Source organism: Python bivittatus, unplaced genomic scaffold (genome assembly GCF_059951505.1).
Source record: "Python bivittatus isolate LINGU-HERP-01145 unplaced genomic scaffold, Pbiv_v1 ctg000060_np1212, whole genome shotgun sequence".
Taxonomy (NCBI): Eukaryota; Metazoa; Chordata; class Lepidosauria; order Squamata; family Pythonidae; genus Python; species Python bivittatus.
This window is the reverse complement of record NW_028277044.1, coordinates 19,531,931-19,547,156: the sequence shown is the minus strand read 5'-3', so window position 1 is coordinate 19,547,156 and position 15,226 is coordinate 19,531,931. Positions and strand designations below refer to the sequence as shown.

General features: G+C 36.9%; 1 protein-coding gene across 3 annotated transcripts in view; it reads left to right on the top strand.

The window, feature by feature from the left end:
- The window catches only part of NPAS2 (neuronal PAS domain protein 2), a 74,652-nt gene that overhangs the window by 43,658 nt on the left and 15,768 nt on the right, over positions 1-15,226 (top strand). For all 3 annotated transcript variants that reach the window (XR_015795418.1, XM_088136614.1, XM_025168187.2), the window contains exons 8-14: positions 3,623-3,741; positions 5,232-5,314; positions 7,249-7,355; positions 8,427-8,574; positions 9,611-9,692; positions 12,823-12,964; positions 15,108-15,211. Coding sequence is in view for 2 of the 3 variants with exons in the window: in XM_088136614.1 (XP_087992740.1) it covers positions 3,623-3,741; positions 5,232-5,314; positions 7,249-7,355; positions 8,427-8,574; positions 9,611-9,692; positions 12,823-12,964; positions 15,108-15,211 (785 nt within the window). In the remaining variant the exon portion in view is untranslated. The remainder of the gene's footprint in view (positions 1-3,622; positions 3,742-5,231; positions 5,315-7,248; positions 7,356-8,426; positions 8,575-9,610; positions 9,693-12,822; positions 12,965-15,107; positions 15,212-15,226) is intronic.

The window sequence follows — 15,226 nt, the reverse complement described above, 5'->3', positions numbered from 1 at the left end:
TGCTACATGTTGAAACAGAACTTTTATCATTGCTAAGTTAGAGAATGATGAAGATTATGGATAACCTAAGAAACAACCAACCACCGCTCCCAGACCCAAACCCCAAGATAGAACAGGGAGTTTACAAATGACCAAAATAGGGCCATTCCAGTAGTTTTTTGGAATAGCAAATTGGTCCCTACCCAGTTACGGTGCATGCTATTCTGATTCAACCAACTTATTTTCACCTGAATCTCACAAGCACGTTTCCCTCTCCCAGGGACTAATTAATTAAAGAAATAATGATCTGCTGTTGTTCCATAACACAAAACATGTTGCCTGACTCTATGAAGTGACAGAGATTGCTTTAAATCAAAAATAAATGTCCTGTGAATAGAAAAAGGAAAATAACAATAGATCCCAAAATAACGAAAGGTAACCTTCAGTATAGGCATGCTGTCAGTATACAGTAAATCTTGGTTCCAATTAGAGATGTAATAGTGCGTAAAGGAAACTTTAAAATGTGGGTTGAGTTTTATTTCTGAGGACTTGTTTTTTCAAGATTGCAATGGAAAAAATTGGAAATTTGAAGAACTATCAAAAAAGCAACATAGGAAATATAAAATGAGTAAACGACTTTTTAGTATCAGATTTCATTCATAGAATGGACAGTATGAAACATGTTATGCCACACAACCTACAATATTACTGCATAATTCCTGTATTTACTATATGTTTCCAAAACCGTATGACAGTTTTCTATACAAATGCTACCTCTTCTTTTGTTTTTTTAAATAAATTTATTTATTCATCTTGTTACTATGAGTGGGTGGCTGACAAGAAATTAGAACCAGAAAACTAATTAATTAAAAAAGAAATTACAGCCACAATCAGTCAACATGTGCTAGAGATCCAAATAGATCATTCCATCTTATAATCAGTAAGAAACACCAACCAACCAATAAGGTTACCCCAGCCCAAATGCCTGAGGGAACAACCAGGTCTTTAACTCCACACAAAAGGTCATTTTGATTTCCATTTTAAATTTTGTTCTGTCTGTAATATGTAAATAAATAAAATCTATGTGTTTAATAGCATAGGAAACAGTGTGCAGTTTTGTCTTTTCCTTTAGCATTGAATATTCATAATTTGTATATATAAAGCTTCAGTCATTTATATTTTTGGGGATGGAATCTTATATATGATTATCTGGGATCAAACTCTATGAAATTGAGCAGTGTTTTATGCACATTATTATATTATTTTTAACATAGAAGGTGTTAGGTATTTTTAACCTAGAAGAATATTGAAATAAATGAAACTCCTTTGTAAATTGCATAGATATGTTGGTGCTACAGTTTCATATTCTAATAAAGTATACATTATATGGTTTAGAAGTAAAATCAATTTAGATTTGAAAATAAAAATGTTTGTATTATCCTGCTTTCCTAAATTTTCTCTTTTTTTCCCTAAGAGAGGGGAAAAAAACAAACTGATTTCCTGATTTCTAGAAATGCTTCCCTGCCACTAGACTCCTTTGTATTGATTAAAACACTCAGTGTGGTCAAGTTTGGGGATCATTTCAATTAGCTTGTAGACCTGGCATTTCCCAGTGATTTTTTATCCAAAATCTAAAGAAGTGTGACCCAGATTAGTCTTTGAGGTTAACTAAGTGCTGCCATCTAGCTGGGCAATAGGGCTATAGCCAAAGTAGACACATTTGATTTGAATCCAGAAAGATTTAAACGTGCAAAACTGATTCACTGCAATTAGTCACTTTATATTCAATCACTGTTTGTAGAGAAGTTGCTAGGAGTGAAATCAAGGAGATTCTCTGCCTGGAGCTATCCAGTCCATGGGTCTTCAAATTCAGAGCCAGAAATCTCTTTCTTTTCTTTTCTGTACTGTTTGTTCAAATAGTATACATTTGTATTTCTAAAAAGGTAATAAAAAGGTACTGTGCAAGCAGCATGGAGATGATATTAAACTTATTAAATTTTCCTGAAATCATTCCCCTGGCCCAAATGGATCCTGCTCAGGACCTTAAAGAACAAACTGTACCAAGATGGTTCATATAGTTCTGGTATATGCTAAACTACATCTCTGTATAACAGATCTTGCTGCTTACAAACAAGAGACCATAACTTATAGAAAGATGACTCCTTTTCTTAGTTTCATATGATTCTTAAATCTATTGCTGTAAGAGAGCTGATAAAACACTGACCAGATTAACTCTGCTCAACTAGAAACTCCCTTCAGGGATCATCATCATCATTGATTTATATCTTTCCCATGTGGAAATGAATACAAAGACAAACGCAATGGCAACTACCTATCTTGTAGAGGCATGTTTATCTCAGCTGATATTATTTTCTTAAGACTAAATAGATAATATATAGCCGTTGCAATTTCCTAAAGAAGGTATAGAATTCAACTTGGAAGTAGATATATATTTACGTATAATAATACGTTTTAAAAAAGTTAACATGCGACAGAATCCCAGTATTTTAATTTAGCTGCCTAGAATGCTCCAGAAACTCTGTGCTCCATGAGCCTGCAGGGTTTTAAAAGAAATCCCATACACAGAAACAAAGCAAGTGAGAGAAAAGGTTTTAGGCCAGTACCAATACGAATAGAACAGGAAAACCATCCCATGTTACTATTCTCATGTAAATCAGTTCTAAAAATAGTTTTTTTAAAAAAAAATTAGAGTGTTATATATTTAGCAGGTTTGGCTACCCACCTTTTCTTTATGATACTCTAAAGCCTGTACTCAAGCATCAAGAAGTCAATCACAGCGAATGCCGAACTGTGAATTTTAAATAATGCGTAAACTGCCGATTTTTCACACATTAAAATCAGAAACTCAAAATAGGTCTTCCCTTACCTGGATCCCTCCAGGAAGAAGGTGTCAGTTTGGGAAAGGCTAATGTAAATAAGTGGTATGAAAGTGGTATCAAAATCCTACCAAGAAGTAAATTCCTCAATGCACTTTACTTCAAGGTAATTATTCTTACGTATAGTCATATTCTTCTAAGGCATGAAAAATAAGCAGCTAAGGGGTAGACTTCCCTTCAGAAACAACCTTTTAAGTTGAGGCACAGAATTGATTTTAAACTCATAAATATGAATGTGGTGGAATAATTGCAGCAAGACCGTCTTTAACATGGACTATGCTAAACCACCATATAACAGAAAGGGATTTTCAAGCAGTTAAACAACAGGTAGAAGAACATTCTGTTGGCATTTGTCTTTGCTGTCTTTCTCCCAACTGTGTTCCAAGGTCAGAAATAAGCTCTGCTAGTAGAAAAATGCCTATAGAATTGTGTAACTCTTTCTTCTTGCCTTGTCCCAGTTTAATCCTTTTTCATATACTGTATATCACTTCTGCTCAGCAGTGTCCACGTTAGAAGACATGGGGCATTTACCACCTTTCCACGCATGTCCTAGATTGCATTTTTTCCCTGACAGATTTACTTTATATATATTTACATGTACATACTGTATATCCAGCCAGAAAAGTACATTCAGATATAACTCTGTGGGATGTTCCATATTAGTACATTTCATGTGTGTAAAGCAGTAGGCTGAAGCAAATCTGCCAGAAAGTCATCACTCTTTGCCTTCTAATTTTCTTATCCAGTGCCTCTGTCTGATTGCAATGGCCCTGATGATGCTGTTCCAAGGGGTTACAGAACACCCCAAGGAAAACAAATCTGTTTTGTTGCTACGGTTCGGCTGGCCACTCCTCAGTTTTTAAAGGCAAGTGTGTCTGTCTTAGAGTCTTACTAATAAGAGTAGTTTTTTTCACTATAACCTTACTGATATCGAGGGGTGTGCATGCCTCGGAAATGATTGGGAAGAAACACTTCAGACCTCATGAGAGAATGAGCTCAGCACTTCTCACTGTTCATTAAAGCTGCCTGAAAAACCTGGCAACACTTTGAAAGTTATGTTCACGTTAATGAGTGGATTCATTAAAGCAGTGATACCTTTTTTCAGCCTTCCTTCCCAGGCTTTTCTTCAGGCCGCTTTAACAAATAGCAGAGGAATGCTACATTCGTGCCAGGTCCAAGCTAACAGCCATGTACAAAATAATGAAACAAATGCATGATGCATACACTGTAGTGTTACAAAAAAAAGGCTTCTAGTATTGTTCCTTCAAAAAGTCTGAGATGATAATAGTCTGTGAGTTCTCTGATCTTATGTCCTCTAGAGAGGTGGGAAATATGATTCCACAGTTTTCAGTCAAATGACCAGTGGCCAACAGCCATACTGTCTAGGAATTCTGGAAGTTTTAGTACCAACCTATCTACAGGACACCAGACTGGGGAAGGCTGATATGTATGATCCTGAATGGAAATAGGTATAAATATGGAAAGTGTTAAAAAATGAATCAAGTTATTATCTGCAGAAACCATTCCCACTCATCTTGTGAACATTGTTGGGATTTTCTCTTGAAGATTGGTTTCCTCTCACATCTGTTAGTGCAATTAATTTGGTGCAGTATTTTGTCCAAATTTTTTGCATGCATAGACAAAAACAGAAATGAGTTGTGACTGTGATCAAGCCTGCAGAAAACAATTTTTGTTTTTTTTTGTTTTTTAATGCAATACATTAATTAGGGCAAAGCACAGGATCTATCAATTATAGAGATGCCTTATAAAATAGACTCTTATTGGAGAATCATCTTTCTGTGGTCATAATGTATAGTAAGACTTTTCCATGCATTCAGTCAACTCCTTTAATTTCAGCTTGAGTTGAGTTGTATACCACAAAAGAAAAGGGGTTGCAGCAGTATTTATCCTCTGCAGTGTCTGCTAGGTCTGTGTGGGATTCTGGTAAATGTAAGTGCTTCAATTAAGCATAACTGGCATGCTGTAAACAAAGTGCAAACATAGAATACCTTCTGCTTCACAATGGAATTTCCCCTTCTTTTCTTCCTCCCTTGCATCTACTTGAATCCTTATTGCCAGCAATATCTAACATATAACAACCACCCATAACATTTAATCTTTTTTCAGAAATCATAAAGCATCATAATGACCTCCAGAAAAATATATTTTGCATCATTTAAAACTAATAAACCAAATAGAGTAATAATAATAGTAATAGAAAATTGTTCAATAGATAGATAAGTTGTTTAGTCTTTTGTTTTTATTCTTTCATGTGTTCCCTGTTGACATTTAAGGAGCGGATGGAATGGGGAAAAGGGTACTACTGTCACTTAACGGAATTTAATTCTAATATAGGAAATGTGCATAGTTGAAGAACCTTTAGAGGAATTCACTTCAAGACACAGTTTGGAGTGGAAATTTTTATTTCTGGATCATAGGTTAGTAAAAACAATTCCTGTCTGTCTGTCTGTCTTTCTGTCTATCTGCTTATCATTGTTGACATAAATTAATTTTTACAAAATAATGCTGTGTTTGTTCTCCAAATAATTGTGTAATGGCATACATTATTACAACCATGACCAAGTCAAACATTTGTAAGTCAACGTTAATTAATTTTTGTAAGTATTGGAGGTGCATAACATATACAGTATGAGCTACTTGTATTTGTTGATATAAAGTAGAATACATACATACAACATACATACATACATACATACATACATACATACATAAACACATAAGAAAATAAATCAATATGATTGCATTGGTCATTGTAGTGAGACAATACGCAGAAGAGGAACATATATATATATATTCCTAAAGTTTATGCAAAAATTAGAATCAAAGCAAATATCAAAAACCATCCAATACTGTATCCATAAGGATATATTTTCTTAAATAAACACAGAAATCACATTGGATTGGACTTCCAAGGTAACAAATATGGGGTGGTTGCATTAGAGAAAATAGGTGTTAGGTATTCTATTCATCTGGGTAGATGCTTCCTTCTTTGTTAGACTCTTAAAATAAACCCACAGATACTGTATGTTTCTTCAATGTACAGAGTGGATATGTTAGCCAACTGTGTTCTCGCTATGAAGTAGAGGCAGGTAATTCCTTTAAATTCAGAAAGTGCTTTTTTAAAAAAAGAAGAGGACTGAAATGTTCGGTTATTCCCCCCCACCCCACCCCCAACTTGTTTTGGCAGGATGGATTTGCATGGCCTAATTTTTTGGCCTAATTTTGTTTTTAAAAATAAAAAAATAATCCAAGCAGACAAAAAAATCAGTCATTGACTGATAAGTTTTGGTTATGCAATTCTGGGAGGTCCTTTAACCATAGAAAATGGTACTACGGGTACCTTAGGAGAAATAGGTGATCCAATATTTGCCATGTAACCTTACTCACATAAGCAGCCTATCTTCTCAAAAACTGCTTTTTAAAATTGGGTAGAATTTTCCAGAATTTTATTCTGTTATTTATTTCAAGCATTTATAAGGTTGCCTAACTCAAACAGTGTGAATCTGGGTAGATCTTTTTATGATGCAAAAGTTTGCAAGAGGAAGGCGGTTTGTAGAAAATCAGCTCCTGCTTTAATTCTGATTGTTACAGCTTTCAGTGTTGACTCAGCTAGACAAATTCTGAATAGTCTTAATAATGGAACCATTATTAATTTATATGTATTTTGTTTCTATTGTGTTATGTCTGTCCTTTACAACGTGGTATTCCAAAAATTCTACATGATATTGTTGCCCACACTCTTAATGTTTGGTTGTTAAAAATACAAACAAACAAACAAGAAACCCTCTACCACACATCTCCTTGTCCTGGTATTTGTGATATCAAATTATATAGACAGGGTAGTTGATATTCCTCCACCACTCTTAATTACAAAAGATCTTCCTTTAAAAGACTTTATGACATGGCTGCCAAGTTCTGGCAGTATTTTCCCCAACCTACTGCAACAGTGTTGACTAAAATTATTGACCTTATTTTTTTTTCTTATCATTACATTTTTCTTTTTTAAATTCAACCAGGGATTCGTTCTTTTTTCTCTCAGATCTGTCTTGTAGCTTGATTGCTCTCAGTTACCAATTAATGAACTCTTTTGCTCTGCTTTTGCTTTTGGTTCCTCTGCTTTGTTTCCTTATTCCAATACTTAAGAAATAATTTGGTAAAATTTGTGCAAGATATTTTTATATATTCCTCCTGTCTTCTAGTAGTATACAGCAGTGCCACATCTCTCCTTTGTGTGTCAGTCCTGCTTCTGTATGTTGGAAATTTCTCTGTTGGACCAAGGACGGTGTTACCGATGTCAAACGCTGTTCTTGTTATTGGTGATTTTCAAACAAAATTATTTATCTTAATACAGAGCCCCACCAATTATAGGATATTTGCCTTTTGAAGTGCTGGGTACTTCCGGTTATGATTACTATCATATTGATGACCTACAGCTCTTGGCACGATGCCATGAACACTGTGAGTATTGCTTTCCTGTGACATCAGAATTCAGTGATACAGCTGTTTCTTTGTGTTGTATTAAAAATGAAAACCAAGTGATGAGCTGATAACACTGTAAAACTGTAATCTATTCAGTTTTGCACAACGTTTATAAAATTATGTAATTTAGAGCTTAAGGAGTACTATTTAAAAAGTAGTTACAGTATTTTAGACAAGTGATTTCCATAATGTGAGCTAACTTTGGCTACACTTTATTCTTCGTTCGGTTTATTAAACCTCAGAAGTGGTAGCCATAAAATAGTGCAGATATAGCACTCACGAATGACTAATTAGCAAAAATTGAAATGTGGAATTAATAAAAGCTAATTTGAAAATTTATAAAAGTGAACATGTCCCATTTCTTGTAATATTAATCCTAAATCTGTAAGTCAGACTTAAACAAATTGATCTAGGCTATCTCACTGTGCAAAACTCAGTTCAAAACCTTTCAGTTTTACAGGTCAAATTTGTGTTTCATTCTCCTCTTTTGTAAAGGAAACTCAAGGCACAATGCCATCTCATTTATTAAATCACAGACCTCAACATGCAAACAGTTTTCCTTTTACTGTTGTCACAATATCAAATATTACTTACAGTCTCAGATAAAAAAAAAATAACAGTACAATAATAACAAAAAATTATAGTATAGCAGTAAGACTCAGCTACCCTTAATGACTTCAAATGAACTAATTGCTTGCAAATTTTGCACATTAATAATGCAAATTTAGTATAGGGTCTTTATCCTATAAGTATTGCCACAACAGTGGCAAGGGGCATGTGCTGGATAAGTATGTATGCTTATCATGTTCCTATCAATTTCATGAATCCATATAATATTTTCCATGGCACATGGCTATTAATCGCATGTAATCACATGAACTCATGTATGTTAAATGCTTATGTATTATGCATTATTTCATGTTTAGAAAGGGAATTCTTGTACCCTTAGGGAAATTTGAGTATGTGGGGGAATTTATAAATCTCCTAGAATATTTTTTTAACTGACATATTTGAAAAGTTTTTGACGTATTTTTTTCTGCCCACCAATAGTGATGCAATTTGGTAAAGGGAAGTCTTGCTGCTATCGATTTCTGACCAAAGGACAACAATGGATCTGGCTACAAACACATTATTATATCACCTACCACCAGTGGAACTCCAAACCAGAATTCATTGTATGCACTCACACAGTAGTGAGGTATGGAAAATCCACTAACATGCCTATTATGCCAGTCAGGAGGGATCTCGATGTACAAGAAGAGTGTGCAGATCTAACTTAAGGATCACTCGGTATACAACAATGGCTGTCTCTTTCTAAGTGACATGGAAAATAGCAGTCAATACTTTATGAGTTTTGGGGAATTGTAAATAAACTTAGTTATTTAATAACTTTAAAATGAATTGTAAATAACTTTAATAAGATATTTAGTCCCTCTGTGGTGGTGGTTGTAATGAAAGAGTTAAAAGTGGTATAGTGACTACTTCTTAAATCTATGAAATACTTAAGTTCTTAAGTATTTAAGTTCTAAGAATATGCAGAGAGGTTATGATTAAGAGTATAACAGACTGTGTCTTTTCATGGTCATGGGAAGATAGCTAGATGAGGATAATCTTGTTGATTGCATGGAGCATGGTGTGACACTGGAAATAATACCTGGACTGGCTCAAAATAGAGAATAAAATAAATGAAATAAATACCTGGACTGGCTCAAAATAGAGAATAAAAATAGGAACAAACTAACATGCTAATTGGATTCCAAACAAAATAACAAAGTTGAATCTCCAAACTGCCTGTTTGGAAAGTAGAGCTACATGATAGGTTATATAATACACTTGCAGCAGCATAGTATGGAGATATGGCCAGTGATAGCAGTAAGGTATATGAACTTACATCATTAAATTTTGCATATTAGTTACATGCACTTATGAAACTTGTACTTATGAATCTAAAGAACCATTAAGGGTCTCCATATCCATGTTCTTTGTCTGAAGCCTAGTCCTATGAAGGTATATGCTATGATTACAGCCAATATTTTCTTTTTATTTCACATATGGATAAACTTATTGTAGATATAAAATGTAATCCATTATACATGTTTGAATTAAATAAAATACAAGTTTTAATTGCATAATACATTCAGATTTCATGTAATAAAGAATTAATTACATGTATTGGAGCTTGAAAATGATAGAATGGATATAATTCTCCATGGAAAATTATAATGTTCAATCAGCTATGCAGATGTTCGAGTGGAAAGGCAGCAAAATCTGATTTTAGAAGATGCACCTACAGATATCATCTCTTCAATATTAAAGGTATGAGAGAATGCCTATGTTTAAATTTTTCCATTTTTTGCATCAGCAGTTATAAAGCATTTGGACTGAATTCATGTGTGTGCGTGCGTGCGTGCGTGCGTTCATTCATTCATTCATTCATTCATTCATTCATTCATTCATTCATTCATTCCCCTTTACCCCTGTGGGTGGTATGTGTCTTCCTCAATTTTGGGTCCTCTACCAGAGGCCTGAGAGTTTGAGGGTTCTGCACAGTATCTTAGCTGTTCCCAGCATTGCACTCTTCTGGACAGAGAGCTCTTATGTTGTTCCTGGGATCTGCTGGAGCCACTCTCCCAGCTTAGGCGTCACAGCCCTGAGTGCTCCTACCACCACTGGGACCACTTTGGCCTTTACTTTCCACATCCTGTCTAGTTCCTCCTTCAGGCCCTGGTACTTCTTCAGCTTCTCATACTCCTTCTTCCTGATGTTGCTGTCACTTAGCACTGCTTCATCTATCACGACCACTGTCTTCTGGTCCTTGTCTACTACCACGATGTCTGGTTGACTGGCCAGTACCTGCCTGTCCATCTGGATCTGGAAGTCCCACAGGATCATAGCCCTGTTATTCTCTACAACCTTCTGTGGAATATCCCATCTGGACTTGAGAGAGTAGCCCATATACTGTGCAGATGTTCCTGTACACAGTGTTAGCTATTTGGTTGTGCCATTCAGTGTATGGTGTTCCTGCCTGCATCTTACATTCTGCCACCATGTGTTGGGCTGTTTCTGAGGCCTCTCTCCAGTCTGCACCTTGGGTCCTGTCTAGTGTGGTAGACCCCTGCTTCTATGGATTTGGTCCTTAGTGCCTGTTCTTCTGCTGCTGTGTCTTTTAGTCTAGCCCTTTCCAGCCACTGGTAGGATCTCCCAGTGTCAGCCACCTCAGCTAGCTGTTGATTGTACATCCCATGCAGGGTCTTGTCTTGCCATGGCACTTCCTCTGCTTGAACTTCCTCCCATGTCTGCTGCTGCCTCAGACATTCTCTCAGCAGCTCATCTTTGGGTACCATCTTACTGATATACTCCTGGATGCTCTGGGTTTCATCCAGGACAGTGTCTTTGCCACTCATCAGATGCTGCCTGCACTCTTTCCAGCTGGTGTACAGTCTCTGGGTTTTGGACCTGGGGTGGAAATCTCCATACACTGTGAGGAGCTTCTGGGTTTTCATGTCGGCAGCCTCCATGTCCACCTTTGGCCAGCTCGCTATATTGGCAGGGTATCTGATGACCGGCAGGGTGTACATGTTGATGGCGTGGATCTTATTCTTCCCATTGAGCTGGCTCTTCAGGACCTGTCTTATCTTATGGTAGTACTTGGATGTTGCCGTCTTCCTTGCCTCCTCATCATGGTTCCCATGTGACTGTGGGATACCAAGGTACTTGTAGCTGGTCTGTATGTCTGCTCTGTGTGGCCTGCTGGTAGTTCACCCCATCAGTCTTAACTATCTTCAGTCACTTTACTGTCATCCAGCCTCACTTCTCCAGTCTGAATGACATATCAATGTCCTCACTGTAGATCCATGTCAGGTGGATCAGTGAGTCAATGTCTTGTTCACTCTTAGCATACAGCTTGATGTCATCCATGTAGAGGAGGTGACTGATGGTAGTTCCATTCTTGAACTTGTATCCGTATCCTTGTGATTATCTGGCTGAGGGGATTCAAGCCTATGCAGAACAGCAGCAGGGACAGTACATCACCTCATATATGCTGAACTTGATGGCCACTTGTGCGAGCTGTCTTGAGTTGAATTCCAGTGTTGTCTTCCACAGTCCCACTGAGTTCTTGAGGAAGGTCCTTAGTGTCCTGTTGCCTTTGTAAACACAAGGCATTCACAGATCCATGAGTGTGGCATTGAATCGTAGGCTTTCCTGTAGTCAATCCAGGCTGTGCTCAGTTTGGTGTCTCTAGACTTTGAGTCTCAGGCAACTGCTCTATCTAGGAGCAACTGGTGTTCTGAGCCTCTGGTGTTGTTCCCAGTGCCCTTTTGAGCTGTGCTCATGTACTGGCCCATATGGTCCTGTAGCTTGGTGGCTATGATGCCTAGTAGGACTTTCCATGTTATGGGGAAGCAGGTTATTGGCTGATAGTTGGATGGTGCTGTTCCCTTGTAAGGGTCTTTCATGATCAGCATTGTCCTTCCTTGTGTTAGCCAGTCTGGGTGGGAGCCTTTTGCTAGCAGCTGGTTCATCTGTGCTGCTAGGCGCTCATCCACTGCTGTTAGTTTCTTTAGCCAGAAGGCGTGGATCATGTCCAGGCCAGGTGCTGTCCAGCTTTTCATGTTCTTGACCTGCTGTTGGATGTCTGCTACTGTGATGGTAACTGGTTTCTGTTCTGGAAGATTGCTGTGGTCTGCTCTCAGGTCCTGTAGCCACTTTGCACTGGTGTTATGTATGTATGTATGTTTTTGATTTTAACTCTCAGATTTTATGTAGGGTTTTTTTTTGTTTTTGTTTGCATTATATTATTTACAGAAAAAGCAGAGACATGAATGAAGTTATTTCTTGACTGCAACTGGAGTGCCACATAATTTAGTTAATGCATAAGTGGGGGTACTGTTGTGAAAGACTGTGGGAAGCAAGTGGAGAAGTTCAGTGCTGCTATGACAAGACCCTAATTCTAACCCTCATCCTAATCCAGGTGTGGTTTAAAGCAGAGGCCCTGCCTTAATTGGCTTGCTGTAGGTCTGCCTAGGAATTTAGTTTTTAAGATTATATTTTTATCCCTGATTAGTGTTAAAGATACTTTTCTGAAATCCACGTGGTTCTTTCTTCTTGGGTTTGCCAACTACCTGGGGCTTAACTATTGTAACCTGCAGCCATCTAGCTGCACCCTGATACATCTCTGCTGTGCCTACATGTACTAATTTTGAAGAAGTATATTGCAACGCTTGAGATGCAAAGAGCAGACAGAATCCCTTTGTGTTTTCAAGCATTGCAGTTTGTGTTCACTGGACATATGGAGCTCTAGATGCACTTCTGGAAGAGATTCAAATTGTGTTCTAAAGAGTGTGTGGTTAATATAAAAAATACTTCCTTCAATTGTACAGTACTTCAAGGTTTTTCTAACTACGTTTGTACTTAGCATAATAGATATGTTTGTTTTGTTTTCAAGGACAGTGTCCCAGATTTGAATCCTCAGCAGCATTTTAAATCACTTGAATTAGGCACAACAGTTCTCAACACCAGCCGGATATTTTCTATGCCTTCCCAAGGTTTACACAAATCTTTGCCTTCATCCTTGCCTGAAACAACATGTAAGTTATGGTTTTTCTGAAAATACTAATTTGAAGTGAAGGGCTGAAATGTATTATTTGGCCCAGTATAAGAGAAATTATAAAGGTTATAATATAATCTGTATAAGAGACAATTAAAAGATTAAACTCATATAAGTTTATTTTCACAAAGATACCAAGAATAGAAGGAATAGAATGCTATTTAAAGGATGCTAGAATTAAAGTTGCAGATGTGAGGATGCACACGCCCAGCAAATAGGGCTCAGAATACATACAGAGGATCAGGTTGCTACTTGGTATAAATATTACTAAAAATGTCACATAATATTCTCCAGTTATAAATTCCCAGTTAGCTTTCCTGGTTTGTTCTAAAAGGAGGCAAGTGAGTTAGAAATTGAGTTGAATTATTTTCAAAACTTATTTTCATAGCAGTGAATAAGATTGATGTTTTAATTATAGGTTATATAGGTGCTGTTCTGCAGTTTCATAGAGCATTATGAACAATATAATTTGGAAAATACCTGCAAAGATATTATAACAGTTGAGTATCTTGAGGATTTTATTTTTCTTATTATTTTTTTATACCATTGACCACCATAGTCTCACATCAGATCCACTCCCAGTAATAATCAGTGGATTCATATGGCCCTTATAATTAGATTGCATGCCCGTTGGCTATGCCCAGCTAGACTGCTTCCATAAAGCCCTCTAGTAAGTTCACCTAGTAAGTGCACGGTTGAGGTAAGGTTTGAACCAAGTCAACAATACAGATTTAAATATTTGGATGAACGGCGTTGTTGTTGTTGTTTAGTCGTTAAGTCGTGTCCGACTCTTCGTGACCCCATGAACCATATTGCGCCAGGCCTTCCTGTCCTTCACTGCCTCCCTGAGTTTGCTCAGTTTCATGCTCATTGCTTCAGTGATGCTATCTAACCATCTCATCCTCTGCCGTCCTCTTCTCCTTTTGCCTTCAATCTTTCCCAGCATCAGGGTCTTCTCCAAAGAAGAAAATCCTAGTAAATCCTAGTAAATCCTAACCTGTTTTCATTATAGAGCTATGATAGTGTGGTGGTAGAAAAATGAATAGTCATGCCATGGGAAACATTTGGTTCAAATATTTTAAGTTGAACACTATTACAAAACTTTGGACCACAATTTTTTAAAAATAATTTTATCTGACCCTGAACCCCCTCCAAAACAAAAACACCCTCCCTCAAAACTAAATGAAAAGACCCCAAATGGATCAGAGGATATTTTATTATATTCCATTAAAAAAGATGATAATAAACAGTTTCTGCCTGTGATATTACAACTGTCTTTCTTTCTGATTCCTAATTCTCTCTGACTAATTATTGGTCAAAATTCAGATCCATCTTTGCTTTGACAATTACTTAGATCCTCTCACATAAATGAACCCAAACCTGCAAGTCAATAAAGCTGAAGAATGAATATGGCTTCAAGCTACTTCCTAGAGATTTACAAAGGAACTTTAAGCTACTTATCAAACAGGCCTTTAAGAAGTACTATTTTAAAATGCCTGTGTGCTTAAGAAAGGCCATGCAAGTTGCCAGAACATTAAAGGAATAGCTATGCTGAAGCTGCACATTGGAGGCAGAAGTTTTAAAAGTGGCCTCTCTCTTAAATAATGAATATTGGCCACAGTGAAAACAAGTGAAACTATGATAGTTATGTACAGTTCTATATGTAACATATCAGTCTTCTCATCCCAGCACATTTTAGAAACAGTGAACAAGAAGAAACCATGAACATCTTTGTTCTTAGGTCAGCATTAAACCATCTCTCTCTTTTTAAAAGCAAATGGCATGGATCTTCCTGTGATGACTTCAGCAATGCTTTTGCTGCATGAGATATTTAAAAAAAAAAAAAAAGATGCCAGCAGGATCAAGGATTGGGGATGGAGGTAGAGATGTCTATGACTCAATCAGATTGTTTGAGCAATCTGGTCGGTTTTCTCCATAGCTAGCTGTGTGGGATATCTATCTATCTATCTATCTATCTATCTATCTATCTATCTATCTATCTATCTATCTATCTATCTTCCTTCCTTCCTTCCTTCCTTCCTTCCTTCCTTCCTTCCTTCCTTCCTTCCCATTAAATATTGTCATTTAATAATGATTTTTACCATGGACATATCATCCTACAGCCACAATAACAAAGCCCATCCCAGAGTCTCCCTCCTTGGAAAGATCACCCAGCATACAGCAGGACTTATCAAAACAGAGGCCTAACCAACCTTCTACTGCTCAAGTAAGACCTAACAAT